Genomic DNA, 18,442 nt, shown 5'->3' on the forward strand with positions numbered 1-18,442 from the left:
TACCATAATGCATCACTACTAATGCTGGCAACATGAAACCAAAGTATTACTTGTGATTATTTTCATATAAGCTTAAGAAATGATGGATTTCAAGATAATGTGACCAAAGCTGAATTCTATAATAGTTTAAAAGCATGTGGGGTGGGCCAAGTGCCCGCCCTGGAGGTCTCTGTTGAAGAAATCCTATGCAGCTCAGCTCAACCGGCTGCACCACTCCCTGTAGATATTCCAACAATTTTGACAGTAAGGGAATTTAATCCATCTACTCTCAGAAATCTTGCAGTCCCTTTTACCCTGCTTGGATCACCAAAAGAGATATGGGATCAGACTTTTTAAAAGAAGCAGCGTGTCCTGGGTAAATCAACAAAGCACTTCTGACACCCAAACAATCTGACTCCTCTTCCTGGGAAGAAGGCGAGAAGAGAAAGTTGGCAGAAAAATCTGCTGGGCCTTAGGTGCCAGAGAAGACACCTTGAGTAGAGTTTGGTGTCAGAACAACACCATCCTCCAACATTCTACAATACGGTGGTTTACACAAAACAGCCCGGCTCTCCTATTCTCCTCTCAGATTGTATTGCAATCGAAAATGTCACCTTCAGTGTAAAAAGCCATTTCTACTGACTTACGAGGTTGAAAAGGGATTCTCCTTATGGAGTTAAGAACCTCTGCTAAGTCCCAGGGAGGAAAGAAAGATCTAAAGATAGGTCTGGATAAGGAAAATCTCTTGGGTAATGTAAATCTCAGATATTCCTCAGCTTCAAATCCTCCCCAAGGCTCACAGAAAGCTCCAACAGGCCGCCATTGAGCTCCTAATGTGGAAACCACCAAACCTTTGTGGAATCCGTTGGACAAGAAGTCTAATACCATATTAATGTCACATTCAACACAAGACTGACTTCCCTCGCATCATCCTTGAAGAGTCTACCAATGCCTGGCATAGGCCTTTAAAGTAGAACAACACCTGGATTATTAGATGGCCACAACAACTGAGCAGAGATTCCCTTTTTATGAGCCCGACCCTCTTGTCCGCCAAGCTGAAAGGGCTGACTACTGAAGAAGACATCCCAGTGAGAACAAGGAGAAAAAGTCATAGCGAGCTTCAAATGCGAGAAAAAAGCCATTGGACGAAGCGGGAACTAGGATCCCGGAGGCGAGTATAGAATAACTACTGTTGCATCGGCTGCTTCCCTCTGAATGTTCACCACCGGACAAGAAATGAGAGCAAAGGGAGGAAAGGCATAGAGTGAAATAGAAGTCCAAAAAAAAGGTAAAACACCCACTCCTCAGCACGGGTAGTTCAAAACTGTAAACAGAAACCTTGTGCATTGAGTGCTCTCCTGGAAGATCAACAGGTCTATCATAGGAGCCCCAAATATCCGGCATAACCCCCTGAGTCTTATGGGAGATAGGCACAGTTCTCAAGAGGTTAGAAAGTTCTGACTCAAGTGTCTGCTGAGACGATGAGAAGCTCCTGCTATGACCACATTCCTATTTTCACTGCAATCAAAATGAGGGCTGACAATCTTATCCACCCTTGTCTGTTCACATAGGCCATAGCTACCTGATTGTCTGTTCTTACTAGAACACAGTGGCAACTGAGACAATCCTGCAAGTGAATGAATGTTTTAAAGATAGCTATCAGTTCTCTCCAGTCTGACGAGCTCCAACACAGACCACCTGCGCTTTCTGATACTTCAACAGATGAACTCTACAAGCTCTTAGATGTAGCCCCGGCCTTGTTACCGGGAAGACACATGAGGCCATACTGTCATCCAAACCTTGCTGTCACTTGGCTCTGAGGTGTCCGCTAAAAGAATGTTCCTCAATTTCTCTTCTTTGATGGTCACCATTCCCACATCAGCCTTGAAATGTGCTCCTAGGAAGATTATGTCCTGAGAATGGATGAGATGAACCTACCCCCTGGTCGCATATCCCGAAATCTGATTTCTTCTCCTTACACTTTGACATTTCTTTCTATAACAACGTGACGCAGAGTAGGAGACTTTTGTTGTGTTGGTCCTCACGAAACGCCATTAGATCCAAAGGGACTGGTTAGGTGTGAAACATGTTGACCCAGGATTTTGATAGAGGGTAATTCCCTTGTCACGCACTTTTTTTCCTTCGTTGGTTGAGTGCTGGAAAATTATTTCCATTTCACTCCTGTGTTTTCTTTTTTAATCTTGACCGAGACCCCGTCTACCCAATAAACTTTAGGCTGTTTGAAGATTTCAAGCCAATTTTATCACTTTTTTCTTCAGCTCCTCTCAGGATGTAGGTTTAGAGTCTTTTCCACGTCTACACTATCACGGCACACATCATTATTGAATATCTCCGGCAAAGAGCCCCATAGAGGGGCCCGTCAGATATTGCAGCACCAGTCTGATGAGGAGCAGACCCTATGATGAAGCATGGCATCCACTGGATGTGTGAGGGTTCTGGCTTCTACTTTGGTATGTGCCTAGTGGAGTTACGTTTTCCTTTTTCATTTTGGAACAGTGTACTTGTTTGATTTATATGACATTTGGGAGATTGTACACTGGACCACGTAACCTCCCTATCCCTCGTTTTGGTTATATAGAGGAAACCACATGACCAGGCATGGAGTCTCTGCTGGGTTGTTAACCATTCTGTTGACCATTCTCCAGACTGGGCCAAAGCCTGCAGAGTCACCTGTTTGCAGTGACCTGGGAGTCGAATAATTATCTCAGCAGTTTGTCATGGGGCTAGACGGTGCCTGCCAGGAGGAGCTGTCTTGATTCCCAGAAAGAACTGTACAAGGCCCAGCTGACTGGAAGCATCTGGTGAGTACGGCTGAGAGACACAAGGTCACCACAGACCAGCTACACAGGAGAGAAAGGAGAGTGCGACTGGAGCTAAGCCGTAGGGACTGGAGACTCTGTGTTGTTCTTCCACAGATTCCATTGGTGTAGGTGCCCATATGCCCCCTTGCTTTAGGCACAGCAGTACTAGGGGACATCATTCTTAATGCCCGCGTCATGAGGTTCAGTTCCACTCACTAGAGGACTTCATCCTAACTTCAGAACCATTGTCGCTAGTAACGCTAAGATATCTCTGCTGGCGTCTTACCTACTGCGGTTGCCCCAGTCTCTGTGACGGTAACACAGACTGGTGCCCCGCCATCGGAAAAACTCCATCGCAGCAGGTAGGTGAGGATACTGAGGCACATACGGCACTCTTAGCATCATACAGTGGTAACTGCAGCACTATAATCCATTGTACCAAAAGAAAAGGGACCACTTGGGCACTATCTGGTCCCTGAATCCAGTAGAATGGGCTTCGTAGGCATGTAGATACATATATGGTATTTTTATGGCATGAACCCAGCCAAAGGGCAGCAAAATACTGTATATACTTAAACACAGGCATAAAGTCAATGAGTAAAAGGAGGTGGAACTGGGTTGGGGATGATTAATGAATTGTGATGGGGAATTCTTAGAAGAGGTGAGTCTTTAATTGGACACCAGTCACCCTTTTTCACTGTGGGCACATAGAAAGTTTTTCTAAGGAGGAGAAACTTCTTTGAGTAGTAATTGTTTAATTAGAGGAAAGTACATCTTCTATCTAATCGCAGACTATTTTTCCTTCCAAGCCTTTCTCAGGCACCAAATTAGTACATCAAAATAGAGCTCCCATTTTAGTCTCCTTAACCATATCCCATCAATCATTCCCTCTACAAGCTGCAGAGACACACTTCCGAAGGTCCCAGGGATAACCCCATAGGATTCCATAGGGCCAATGCACCTGTCGCGGAAGAGCTACGGAAATCATTTGGGTCATTTACAGACAGCTGAAGGTAGTACTGCCTTTTAATTGTCTTGTATAGAACTTTCTTCTAGTCGCACACTACCCAGTAACCTTTGACTGTCACATGAAGAGGCCTCATTCATGGGGAACCGAGGAGATCTCTAGATTCCAGAGATCAAGAGACATTTAATACACCAGCTTTTGGACACTCTCAAAATAATGGGTCTGAGCCAGTCAGAGTCTGCTACAGCACATTTAGCCAGTCATACTTTGGAAGGGATTTCTTCCAGTTCCCCTCTATTAACCGTGGACACTCCTAGTATCCAATCTTGGATGGACCACTTTTTCATTCCGTTTAAATTTCTGATCAAGCCCCCTATCCCCTCATCCTCCACTACTAAGATAAATGATTTTTTTAACAATATGGAAATGAAACAAAATGATGACCAATTCCAATTTGACCAATCACTTATCTTACACTATCCTGTCTCTTACAGGAAGTTTGGAAGACGACCTTAATTCATTTAATCATTGTATTTCTAATGCTGCCAACCAGTTAGCCCTTCCCATTTGGCCCAAGAAACGCCAATCAAGACCCTACGCTTCCTTGTTCTCCACAACAGTGGCAGAGAAGAAGTTATGCTGCAAACAATTTGAACGTAAGTGACATCATGTCTATAAACCTGAGGACCTTGCCCCCTTTAAAACTGCTATCAAATCTTACCATAAGTTAATTAGAGCTACTAAGAAAACTTATTTTACTTCCCTTATTAAAGAAGCCCACCCGGACCCTAATACATTTTTTAAAATTGCACAATCTTTTCTAAAACCTTCCCCCGTTGCAAGACCTTTGTGATCGGATCTCTGTCTTTTTTGAGGGCACGCTCTTAAACATTCAGCAGGTGTTTCCAACACTTTCATATTTTGTTTTGAATTGTGACTCTACTGTCATGAATGCCAAAATGGACTCCTTCCAGGAAATCACATGAACACAGTCCCCTCAAGCGATTTTGCTATGCAAGTCTGGTTCTCCGTTTGACTCCTGTCCACCTAAGATTCTTCATAAGGCCTTTGAGATAGTCAATCCTGTCATCGATTATATTCTCAATGTATCCTTATCAACAGCAAAAGTCCCTAAAGCTTGCAAATTAGCAGTGGTGAAACCCTACAAAAGAAGCCTTTGGCAGATCCTACTACGCAATCCAATCAGTGGTTTATTTCACAACTGCTAACCAAACTGCTAGAAGGGATTGTCAATGGTCAATTTACTTTGTATTTGGAGAATTTCAACTTATTGAATCCTTAACAATCTGGTTTCAGACCAAAACATTCAACAGTCAGCCTTGTTGGAGGTATCGGAGATGATCGAAATGACTCTGGATGCGGGGAATATTGCTGTTCTGATCTTATTAGATCTCTCTGCAGCTTTCAACACCAGTTCCCACCCCATACTTCTCCAATGGATTCAAGATTGTGGGATCTCATATAAGGCACTTTCTTGGTTTACATATTTTTAGCAGACAGAAGACAAATTGTCTCCTTAGGCAATTTTCTCTCAGGTAAAAGAACTGTGGCTTCGGGAGTCCCACAGGGCTCTACTTTGAGCTCTGCATTGCTCACTATTTATTGGCTCCTCGTATTTCTCTGATTACTTCTTCTGGCACAGCCACCGCTTTCTACGCCGATGACACTCAGTTAATTTTAGCCCTAGGTAAAAACTCAGTTGGTTCCAAACAAAACTCTCAAAAGTGCCTCACTAGTGTCATTCTTTGGATGCAAAATAACCATCCGAAATGTAAGTCGGATAAAACCGAAATTCTCTTATTTGTTAAGTCCAATCTTTTTTCACCCATTCAATGGTGGCCCAATTCATTCCCTCCTTCCCGGCCAATGTGGAAGTTGCTAAGAATTTTGGGGTTAGGTTTTCCACCTGCAAGCTGTTTTCAGTTGGCACCTCTTTTCAGTTGATACGATCACTCAAGAACTTCATAGATTTCCTCCCTCTTACTCCAAGGGAAACGGTTGCCTTTCTTCTAATAACCTCTAGACTAGACTATTGCAACAGTCTAGTCCAGGCACGTCCACGCAGCTACTACACCAGCTTCAAGAGGTTCAACTCGCAGCTGCTAGACCGGCGCTGAAACTTCCAGAACGAAGCTCTGCCTCTACCCACTAAAGACCCTCCACTGGTTGCCTCTCCATAAGAGCGCCCCCCTTAGGATCCTTCTGTTGGCTTTTAGGGCTTTTAACTCTAGCGGACCTAAATATCTTACGGACCGCTTCACTCACCACAAAGCTCAAAGGTGTTGAGATCTTATATTGCAAATCTTTAAAAGCCCCCTTCTTTTGGATTAAAATCACGTGGGGCGAAATCTTTTACGGTTCTTAGGGCCAAAGCTTGGACTCAACTTCCGAACTTCCTCCGATTTATAGACAATGAAGCTCTCTATAAACAACACCTTCAAACTTGGCTTTTTGGTGCCTCCGACCCTCTCTGCCTCGCTTTGTTTAAACCTACCTTTACATTTTGGTCATAGTTTTTGTTAGCCCCATGCTCAGCTCCAGGATGCTCAACTGTTTGTGCTTTACAAGCTTCCATTCATTCACTTGATCACTAGTTCACTATCACAGGTGGAGACACAGTAAACAAGGCAGGTAAAGCTGGAAGTGTGGCTGAACTGAAACCCAGGCAGCAGATCACTGATAAGGACTTGTGTGTCCAGTGGTCTGGACTTGCACACCCTTCATTAGTCTCTATATGAAGATAGAAAGTCAGTGAAGCTTGAGCGTGTAGCAGTGTCTTACCAGCATAGTGCCAATCCTACACTCAATTGCTGTATTAACCACCTGTATAGAGGCCAGAGTAACCTTTAATCCAAGAAAATGCATTGCGGACAAGTGGGCAAAGGCTACTTATTCCTGCCTAAGGTTGCATCCATCTCCACCCACCCTCCAAGCCCAGGTGAACCATCAGGTAACATTTTGTCATCAGAGAACACTGGTTGACGGACCACCATGGTGTCCTAATCCCTTCCAGCCACCCATGGTTCTCACCGGTTGCACCGCACCAGCCGCCTAGCCTTATTCATCTTCCATAAATCAAATCCTCGACCCCCTTCAGCTTCTCTAAGACTTGTAAACACAGAGGTCAGGAAGTCTATGGACTCAGACTCTCACCCATGAAGTATAACGATCCCAGGCATGACACGCCATTACCACGCGTGAGAGATTGGGAAAGGGCGACTGCTGAATGAGGATATGGCTTAAGAGGTGTAAGAGGGAATGAGGCAGCGATGGAGATCGAAGGGACACAAATGACAAAATATGTCATTCAAACAATCAGACATTTCCCTCAGGAAAATGACACTTCCTCACTGTTCGGTGGAGAAAATTGGATTGCAATGAGAGAGGTGTGAGGGGCATCACTGAGAAATGTTTTTTGTGTTTATTAAGAAGTTGATAACAAGTTTACATAAAGTTTATAAATACACATACCATCCTAAAAAAACAAAAAAATGACAAACAATAATAACAAAATGTACATGGCTCCTAGCGTTTAACAGCCCTAACATAAGCTCACGTAGAAACATATCCATTCTTTCCCCCCCGCCCACTCTTCTGCGCTGACACAGAGGCAAGTGCAGCATTTGGGACTTGGAAGAGCAACTCCCTCTCACATCTCTAGTCTGATCCTAAGGTCCTTTCACCCTGCATGTGTACTCTGCAATGCTGAGCATCTCACAAGTAGCACTGAAGAGCCTGTGAGAAAACAAATCACTTAGGACACACTGACCAACACCCATCACCTACCCACATATCCAACAACTAAACATTAAACTAATTAACAGACACTGTCCACAGCTAATACCCAACTCCAGGGTGCTCGCTACCCCAGTTTACTGGTACCCACCCTCTGCAGTTCCTGGCTAACACCATATACCTAACACCTACGACAAACTGCAACCATCCACAGCCCACATGCAACACCAACCAACCACAACCAAATCAATTAACACTGGCTGCCAAGGCCACAACCAGCACCAACCAACCACAACTAATTACCAAATATGCATCATCCACAGCCCCCATCCAACACCAAGCACACATCTCAACCAATTAAAACATACCCAGCAACCATCAACAGCCCCAATCGACTACCAACTATAGGGCCAACCAATGAATCAAATCACACTAACTTCATAGCCACCGTTAGCACAACTCCAGGGAGACAGGATGCACCTTTGCTGCAACCAACTGTTCATCTCCAGCCAGGCCCCAGTGTTCCCATAGCTGCCATCCCACAAGAAGTGTTCTGGAAAGAACTACCCTTCTCATTTTAGAAGATGACTTTTATTACCCAAAATAAACTGTTTCATCTGGTTAAAGTGGCTAGGATCACTGGGGATACAGGGGTGAGAGCTGCCAGGGGGCACGGGGCATGAGAGACTGGGCAGGGCAGGATCTAGGTAACAAAGGGCATGGATCTGAACAGTGGGATCGAATGTCAGGTGATGAGATCCCCTCAGGATCGGATCTGGCACCCGTTTCTCTCTCCTTCTGTTAATGATGTACCAGACTTCAACTTTAGCTTCCAGTTGCTGTTGTCCGAAGGACCCGCGCAATGGGTCCTCAGCCTCGACAATGGGACCGAGCCTGCATTCGGGGGGCACAGGTGCCTGCCAGCCCATGCCACCCCAAGTGGATGCACTAGTTTCCACCCAAGACACGCCATGGACCAGAGAGGGCAGAACTAGGGAGTATTTTAAGGTTATGAAAATAAATGTGTTAACATGAGTCTTGGGTTGCTAAAGAGAGGAGGGCCAGGGCCAGAAGCAAGAGGGCATCTGGGAGGTCTGCAGAGCGCGCCAGGGTGGGCCGGGCTGAACTCAGCGGTGGCAAGTTCAGAGGCCTTCTGGCACTTCTGGACGTCTTGTTGATCCAGTGGGCATAGGCAGTGACCGTGGTACACATTGCTGACACGGGCACGCCTGGCAGAATATGCGCCAAGGTGCCCACTTGGGACCACTTTGCGGTGACCCGGTCCTGGCACAGAATAGGGCTTCCCTCAAGGACCTGGAAGACAAGGAGAGAAAAAACTACCTAAGCCAACAGTTCTTTGCAGGATCCACGCAGCACACCTTTCTGGTGGACAGCATGGTCTACAGGTGTTATCTTCAGACCTTACAACAATTTACAGACAGGTCACCCTCGCACCTTCTATCAGACCTTATAGCACTTACAGAGAGGTCATACAATGCACACTGCTCTTTCCAACAGGCCACGCAGAACATACAGAAAGGTCATACTTCATGTTGCTCCTTCCACAAGACCTCTCAGCACTTTACAGTAAGGTCACCAGATCTCACAGCACCTTACAGAACCGGTTACACATTACACTGCTCCTTCCATCAGACCCCACATCACTTACACAGAGGTCACAGTGCTCCTCCCATAAGGCCTCTCAGCACCTTACGGAACAGGTCACACAGTACACTGCTCCATCTATCCTACCTCACTGTGTTTTAGATAGGGCACATATTACGCTGCTTTTTCCATCAGACCTTTAATTGCCTCAGACAAGGTCACACATTACACACCTCTTTCTATCAGACCTCTCAGTTGTAGGAAAGTACCATCTTTCTTGGCATGTTACCCCCAATTTCTGCCTGTTTGTCAGTGTGTTTTGCCTGTGTCACTGGGATCCTGCTAGCCAGGACCCCAGTGCTCATAGTTTGTGGCCTACACGTCAGTATGCTTGACTGTGTCACTGGAGTTCTGCTAACCAGAACTCCAGTGTTTATGCTCTCTCTGTTTACCAAATTGGTCACTATAGATTAGTGATTCCATATTCCAATTCTGATTGGCACACTGGACCCCCCCCTTATAAGTCCCTAGTATATGGTTCCAGGAGATCGTTATGGGCTGCAGCATTTCTTTTGCCACCCATAAGGAGCTCATACAAACCATTTTTCAGGACTGCCACTGCAGCCTGAGTGAAATAGTGCACATACTATTTCACAGCCATTGTTCACTGCACCAGGTAACTTATAAGTCACCTATATGTCTAACCTTCATTTACTGAAGGCTAGGTGCAAAGTTACTGTGTGTGAGGGCACCCTTGCACTAGCAAAGGTGCCCCCACGTTGTCCAGGCCAGACTTCGTGAGTGCGGGGACAGCATTATAAGCGGGCATTACATATATGACAATACATATATGTAGCTTCACAATGGTAACTCCGAATATGGCCATGTGAGGTGTCTAAGATCATGGAATTGACCCCCCCAAATCCAAATCTGGTATAGGGGGGCCAATCCCATGCACCCTGGGGGCTCCACCATGGACCCCCAGTGCTGCCAAACCAGCTCTCTGAGCTTTCCACTGCAGCCCCAGCTGCTGCCACCTCACAGACAGGGTTCTGCCCTCCTGGGGATTGAGCAGCTCAGTCCCAGGAAGGCAGAACAATGCATTTCCTTTAGGAGAGGGGTGCTACTGTGACCTGCAACTTCAGCTCCAGCCAGCAATTGCAAACGTTTCCAAGGTGTGTACACTGAGGACTGCCTGTCTTCATCCCGCACCAGAAGAACCAAATGAATCTTTGGGACTCCTCTCCTGTCGACAAGCATGATCCCTAGAACACGGGTGGTGGACTGAAGTGACCCAGACTGTCCAAAGGTCCAGCTGTCCAAATTTGGTGGAGGTAAGAGCTTGCCTCCCCGTGCTGCGACAGTACAACTGTGCACTGCGTCTTCTGCAGCTTCCTGGGCTTCTGTGCACTTCTTCCAAACGTTCTTCATGCACATGGTAGCCCAGGTCCCCAGCACTCCATCCTGTGACGCTCAGCTCCCTGAGTTGTTCTCCAGCGGCGTGTGATCCTCCAGTGTAGTGCTGCGTTAACCGTACTTTGCATCTCCTTTGTCCCCGTGTTCTGGGACTCCTGTAGGCGCTGCCTGGTCTTCTGAAAGCTCTCTGAAGTGCTGAGAGCCCCCTCTGTCTTCTCAGTATGAGTTGAGACCCCCAGGTCCCTCCTGGGTCCAGGCAGCTTGTCTTTGACGCAAACTGCATACTTGCATGAACCAAGGCTTGTTGGCAGAATCCAGCGACGCAAACAGCCTGCATCCAACAACTGGACGTGGGAGATCTCTTGCACCAAGCAGGAACTTGCAGCTATCTTCTTTGGTGCATTTCTGTACTTTTCTTCCAACCGGAGAATCCACTTCTGCATCTTCTTCCAGGTTGGCAGGCGCTCCTGTTCTTCCTGGACTCTTCCTCGACTTCTGGACTTGGTCTCTTCTCTCCACAGGTCTTCAGGTCCAGGAATCCATTGTTTGTTGCTTGCAGTCTTGCTTGGTTCTTGCATGATTCTTCATCACGACTTGTAGTGTGTCCCGAGGAAACTTGCTGTACTTTACTCCTGCTTTCCTGGGCACTGGGGTGGGGTACTTTACTTACCTTTGGTGTTTTCTAACACTCCCAACGCCCTTCTACACACTACTCTTGCCTAGGTGGGAATTTGACATTTGCATTCCACTATTTCAGTATATGGCTTGTGTTACCCATAGGCCTATTGCAACCTATTGTGTTTTTCACTGCACTATTTTCTTACTGTGTACGTATCTGATTTTGTTACTAGTGTATATATTGTGTATAATAATTACCTCCAGAAGGAGTATTGCCTCTAAGATATTTTTGGCCGTGTGTCACTAAAATAAAGTACCTTTATTTTTGGTAACACTGAGTATTGTCTTTACTTGTGTATAAGTACTGTGTGACTATAGTGGTATTGCAAGAGCTTTGCATGTCTCCTAGTTCAGCCTACGCTGCTCTGCTACAGCTACCCCTAGACAGCCTAAGCTGCTAGAACACTACTACATTCACTAATAAGGGATAAGTGGACCTGGCGTAAAGTCTAAGTACCCGAGGTATCACTACAAACCAGGCCAGGCTCCTACAGTGCTCCTCAGACACGTCACACATTACACTCTTTCTATCAGACCTCTCGTCGCTCCTCAGACACGTCACACATTACACTCTTTCTATCAGACCTCTCGTCGCTCCTCAGACACGTCACACATTACACTCTTTCTATCAGACCTCTCGTCGCTCCTCAGACAGGTCACACATTACACTCTTTCTATCAGACCTCTCGTCGCTCCTCAGACAGGTCACACGTTACACTCTTTCTATCAGACCTCTCATCGCTCCCCAGACACGTCACACATTACACTCTTTCTATCAGACCTCTTGTCGCTCCTCAGACAGGTCACACATTACACTCTTCCTATCAGACCTCTCGTCGCTCCTCAGACACGTCACACATTACACTCTTTCTATCAGACCTCTCAGTGCTCCTCAGACAGGTCACACATTACACTCTTTCTATCAGACCTCTCAGTGCTCCTCAGACAGGTCACACATTACACTCTTTCTATCAGACCCCTCGTCGCTCCTCAGACAGGTCACACATTACACTCTTTCTATCAGACCTCTCGTCGCTCCTCAGACAGGTCACACATTACACTCTTTCTATCAGACCTCTCGTCGCTCCTCAGACAGGTCACACATTACACTCTTTCTATCAGACCCCTCAGTGCTCCTCACACAGGTCACACATTACACTCTTTCTATCAGAGCTCTCGTCGCTCCTCAGACACGTCACACATTACACTCTTTCTATCAGACCTCTCGTCGCTCCTCAGACAGGTCACACATTACACTCTTTCTATCAGACCCCTCGTCACTCCTCAGACAGGTCACACATTACACTCTTTCTATCAGACCTCTCGTCGCTCCTCAGACAGGTCACACATTACACTCTTGCTATCAGACCTCTCGTCGCTCCTCAGACAGGTCACACATTACACTCTTTCTATCAGACCTCTTGTCACTCCTCAGACAGGTCACACATTACACTCTTTCTATCAGACCTCTCGTCGCTCCTCAGACACGTCACACATTACACTCTTTCTATCAGACCTCTCGTCGCTCCTCAGACACGTCACACATTACACTCTTTCTATCAGACCCCTCGTCGCTCCTCAGACAGGTCACACATTACACTCTTTCTATCAGACCTCTCGTCCCTCCTCAGACAGGTCACACATTACACTCTTCCTATCAGACCTCTCAGTGCTCCTCAGACACGTCACACATTACACTCTTTCTATCAGACCTCTCGTCGCTCCTCAGACAGGTCACACATTACACTCTTTCTATCAGACCTCTCGTCGCTCCTCAGACAGGTCACACATTACACTCTTTCTATCAGACCTCTCGTCACTCCTCAGACACGTCACACATTACACTCTTTCTATCAGACCTCTCGTCGCTCCTCAGACAGGTCACACATTACACTCTTTCTATCAGACCTCTCGTCGCTCCTCAGACAGGTCACACATTACACTCTTTCTATCAGACCCCTCGTCACTCCTCAGACACGTCACACATTACACTCTTTCTATCAGACCCCTCGTCGCTCCTCAGACACGTCACACATTACACTCTTTCTATCAGACCTCTCGTCGCTCCTCAGACACGTCACACATTACACTCTTTCTATCAGACCTCTCGTCGCTCCTCAGACACGTCACACATTACACTCTTTCTATCAGACCTCTGGGCGCTCCTCAGACACGTCACACATTACACTCTTTCTATCAGACCTCTCAGTGCTCCTCAGACACGTCACACATTACACTCTTTCTATCAGACCTCTCGTCGCTCCTCAGACAGGTCACACATTACACTCTTTCTATCAGACCCCTCGTCGCTCCTCAGACAGGTCACACATTACACTCTTTCTATCAGACCTCTCGTCGCTCCTCAGACAGGTCACACATTACACTCTTTCTATCAGACCTCTCGTCGCTCCTCAGACAGGTCACACATTACACTCTTTCTATCAGACCTCTCGTCGCTCCTCAGACAGGTCACACATTACACTCTTTCTATCAGACCCCTCGTCGCTCCTCAGACAGGTCACACATTACACTCTTTCTATCAGACCTCTCGTCGCTCCTCAGACAGGTCACACATTACACTCTTTCTATCAGACCTCTCGTCGCTCCTCAGACAGGTCACACATTACACTCTTTCTATCAGACCTCTCAGTGCTCCTCAGACAGGTCACACATTACACTCTTTCTATCAGACCTCTCAGTGCTCCTCAGACAGGTCACACATTACACTCTTTCTATCAGACCCCTCGTCGCTCCTCAGACAGGTCACACATTACACTCTTTCTATCAGACCTCTCGTCGCTCCTCAGACAGGTTACACATTACACTCTTTCTATCAGACCTCTCGTCGCTCCTCAGACAGGTCACACATTACACTCTTTCTATCAGACCTCTCGTCGCTCCTCAGACACGTCACACATTACACTCTTTCTATCAGACCTCTCGTCGCTCCTCAGACAGGTCACACATTACACTCTTTCTATCAGACCTCTCGTCGCTCCTCAGACAGGTCACACATTACACTCTTTCTATCAGACCTCTCGTCGCTCCTCAGACAGGTCACACATTACACTCTTTCTATCAGACCCCTCGTCGCTCCTCAGACAGGTCACACATTACACTCTTTCTATCAGACCTCTCGTCGCTCCTCAGACAGGTCACACATTACACTCTTTCTATCAGACCTCTCGTCGCTCCTCAGACAGGTCACACATTACACTCTTTCTATCAGACCTCTCGTCGCTCCTCAGACAGGTCACACATTACACTCTTTCTATCAGACCCCTCGTCGCTCCTCAGACAGGTCACACATTACACTCTTTCTATCAGACCTCTCGTCGCTCCTCAGACAGGTCACACATTACACTCTTTCTATCAGACCTCTCGTCGCTCCTCAGACAGGTCACACATTACACTCTTTCTATCAGACCTCTCAGTGCTCCTCAGACAGGTCACACATTACACTCTTTCTATCAGACCTCTCAGTGCTCCTCAGACAGGTCACACATTACACTCTTTCTATCAGACCCCTCGTCGCTCCTCAGACAGGTCACACATTACACTCTTTCTATCAGACCTCTCGTCGCTCCTCAGACAGGTCACACATTACACTCTTTCTATCAGACCTCTCGTCGCTCCTCAGACACGTCACACATTACACTCTTTCTATCAGACCTCTCGTCGCTCCTCAGACAGGTCACACATTACACTCTTTCTATCAGACCTCTCGTCGCTCCTCAGACACGTCACACATTACACTCTTTCTATCAGACCTCTCGTCGCTCCTCAGACAGGTCACACATTACACTCTTTCTATCAGACCTCTGGGCGCTCGTCAGACAGGTCACATATTACACTCTTTCTATCAGACCTCTCGTCACTCCTCAGACAGGTCACACATTACACTCTTTCTATCAGACCTCTCGTCACTCCTCAGACAGGTCACACATTACACTCTTTCTATCAGACCTCTCGTCGCTTCTCAGACACGTCACACATTACACTCTTTCTATCAGACCTCTCGTCGCTCCTCAGACACGTCACACATTACACTCTTTCTATCAGACCCCTCGTCGCTCCTCAGACAGGTCACACATTACACTCTTTCTATCAGACCTCTCGTCCCTCCTCAGACAGGTCACACATTACACTCTTCCTATCAGACCTCTCAGTGCTCCTCAGACACGTCACACATTACACTCTTTCTATCAGACCTCTCGTCGCTCCTCAGACAGGTCACACATTACACTCTTTCTATCAGACCTCTCGTCGCTCCTCAGACAGGTCACACATTACACTCTTTCTATCAGACCCCTCGTCGCTCCTCAGACAGGTCACACATTACACTCTTTCTATCAGACCTCTCGTCGCTCCTCAGACAGGTCACACATTACACTCTTTCTATCAGACCTCTCGTCACTCCTCAGACACGTCACACATTACACTCTTTCTATCAGACCTCTCGTCGCTCCTCAGACAGGTCACACATTACACTCTTTCTATCAGACCTCTCATCGCTCCTCAGACAGGTCACACATTACACTCTTTCTATCAGACCCCTCGTCACTCCTCAGACACGTCACACATTACACTCTTTCTATCAGACCCCTCGTCGCTCCTCAGACACGTCACACATTACACTCTTTCTATCAGACCTCTCGTCGCTCCTCAGACACGTCACACATTACACTCTTTCTATCAGACCTCTCGTCGCTCCTCAGACACGTCACACATTACACTCTTTCTATCAGACCTCTGGGCGCTCCTCAGACACGTCACACATTACACTCTTTCTATCAGACCTCTCAGTGCTCCTCAGACACGTCACACATTACACTCTTTCTATCAGACCTCTCGTCGCTCCTCAGACAGGTCACACATTACACTCTTTCTATCAGACCTCTCGTCGCTCCTCAGACAGGTCACACATTACACTCTTTCTATCAGACCCCTCGTCGCTCCTCAGACAGGTCACACATTACACTCTTTCTATCAGACCTCTCGTCGCTCCTCAGACAGGTCACACATTACACTCTTTCTATCAGACCTCTCGTCGCTCCTCAGACAGGTCACACATTACACTCTTTCTATCAGACCTCTCGTCGCTCCTCAGACAGGTCACACATTACACTCTTTCTATCAGACCCCTCGTCGCTCCTCAGACAGGTCACACATTACACTCTTTCTATCAGACCTCTCGTCGCTCCTCAGACAGGTCACACATTACACTCTTTCTATCAGACCTCTCGTCGCTCCTCAGACAGGTCACACATTACACTCTTTCTATCAGACCTCTCGTCGCTCCTCAGACAGGTCACACATTACACTCTTTCTATCAGACCTCTCGTCGCTCCTCAGACAGGTCACACATTACACTCTTTCTATCAGACCCCTCAGTGCTCCTCAGACAGGTCACACATTACACTCTTTCTATCAGACCTCTCGTCGCTCCTCAGACAGGTCACACATTACACTCTTTCTATCAGACTTCTCGTCGCTCCTCAGACACGTCACACATTACACTCTTTCTATCAGACCCCTCAGTGCTCCTCAGACAGGTCACACGTTACACTCTTTCTATCAGACCCCTCAGTGCTCCTCAGACAGGTCACACATTACACTCTTTCTATCAGACCTCTCGTCGCTCCTCAGACAGGTCACACATTACACTCTTTCTATCAGACCTCTCGTCGCTCCTCAGACACGTCACACATTACACTCTTTCTATCAGACCTCTCAGTGCTCCTCAGACACGTCACACATTACACTCTTTATATCAGACCCCTCGTCGCTCCTCAGACAGGTCACACATTACACTCTTTCTATCAGACCTCTCGTCACTCCTCAGACAGGTCACACATTACACTCTTTCTATCAGACCTCTCGTCGCTCCTCAGACAGGTCACACATTACACTCTTTCTATCAGACCTCTCGTCGCTCCTCAGACACGTCACACATTACACTCTTTCTATCAGACCTCTCGTCGCTCCTCAGACAGGTCACACATTACACTCTTTCTATCAGACCTCTCGTCACTCCTCAGACAGGTCACACATTACACTCTTTCTATCAGACCCCTCAGTGCTCCTCAGACAGGTCACACATTACACTCTTTCTATCAGACCTCTCAGTGCTCCTCAGACAGGTCACACATTACACTCTTTCTATCAGACCTCTCGTCGCTCCTCAGACACGTCACACATTACACTCTTTATATCAGACCTCTCGTCACTCCTCAGACAGGTCACACATTACACTCTTTCTATCAGACCTCTCAGTGCTCCTCAGACAGGTCACACATTACACTCTTCTATCAGACCTCTCGTCGCTCCTCAGACAGGTCACACATTCACTCTTTCTATCAGACCTCTCGTCGCTCCTCAGACAGGTCACACATTACACTCTTTCTATCAGACCCCTCGTCGCTCCTCAGACAGGTCACACATTACACTCTTTCTATCAGACCCCTCGTCGCTCCTCAGACACGTCACAGATTACACTCTTTCTATCAGACCTCTCGTCACTCCTCAGACAGGTCACACATTACACTCTTTCTATCAGACCCCTCGTCGCTCCTCAGACAGGTCACACATTACACTCTTTCTATCAGACCCCTCAGTGCTCCTCAGACAGGTCACACATTACACTCTTTCTATCAGACCTCTCGTCGCTCCTCAGACAGGTCACACATTACACTCTTTCTATCAGACCTCTCGTCGCTCCTCAGACAGGTCACACATTACACTCTTTCTATCAGACCTCTCGTCGCTCCTCAGACAGGTCACACATTACACTCTTTCTATCAGACCTCTCGTCGCTCCTCAGACAGGTCACACATTACACTCTTTCTATCAGACCTCTCGTCGCTCCTCAGACAGGTCACACATTACACTCTTTCTATCAGACCCCTCGTCGCTCCTCAGACAGGTCACACATTACACTCTTTCTATCAGACCCCTCAGTGCTCCTCAGACAGGTCACACATTACACTCTTTCTATCAGACCCCTCAGTGCTCCTCAGACAGGTCACACGTTACACTCTTTCTATCAGACCCCTCAGTGCTCCTCAGACAGGTCACACATTACACTCTTTCTATCAGACCCCTCAGTGCTCCTCAGACAGGTCACACATTACACTCTTTCTATCAGACCTCTTGTCGCTCCTCAGACAGGTCACACATTACACTCTTTCTATCAGACCTCTCGTCGCTCCTCAGACAG

General features: G+C 47.1%; 1 protein-coding gene across 1 annotated transcript in view; it reads right to left on the reverse strand.

The window, feature by feature from the left end:
- Positions 1 to 8,319: 8,319 nt before the first annotated feature.
- The window catches only part of LOC138260684 (mucin-2-like), a 241,279-nt gene continuing 231,156 nt past the window's right edge, over positions 8,320 to 18,442 (reverse strand). The window contains exon 13 of the mRNA XM_069209183.1: positions 8,320 to 8,838. Coding sequence (XP_069065284.1) covers positions 8,551 to 8,838 — 288 coding nt within the window. The 3' untranslated portion in view covers positions 8,320 to 8,550. The remainder of the gene's footprint in view (positions 8,839 to 18,442) is intronic.

The sequence above is a fragment of the Pleurodeles waltl genome, chromosome 10, assembly GCF_031143425.1.
Source record: "Pleurodeles waltl isolate 20211129_DDA chromosome 10, aPleWal1.hap1.20221129, whole genome shotgun sequence".
Taxonomy (NCBI): Eukaryota; Metazoa; Chordata; class Amphibia; order Caudata; family Salamandridae; genus Pleurodeles; species Pleurodeles waltl.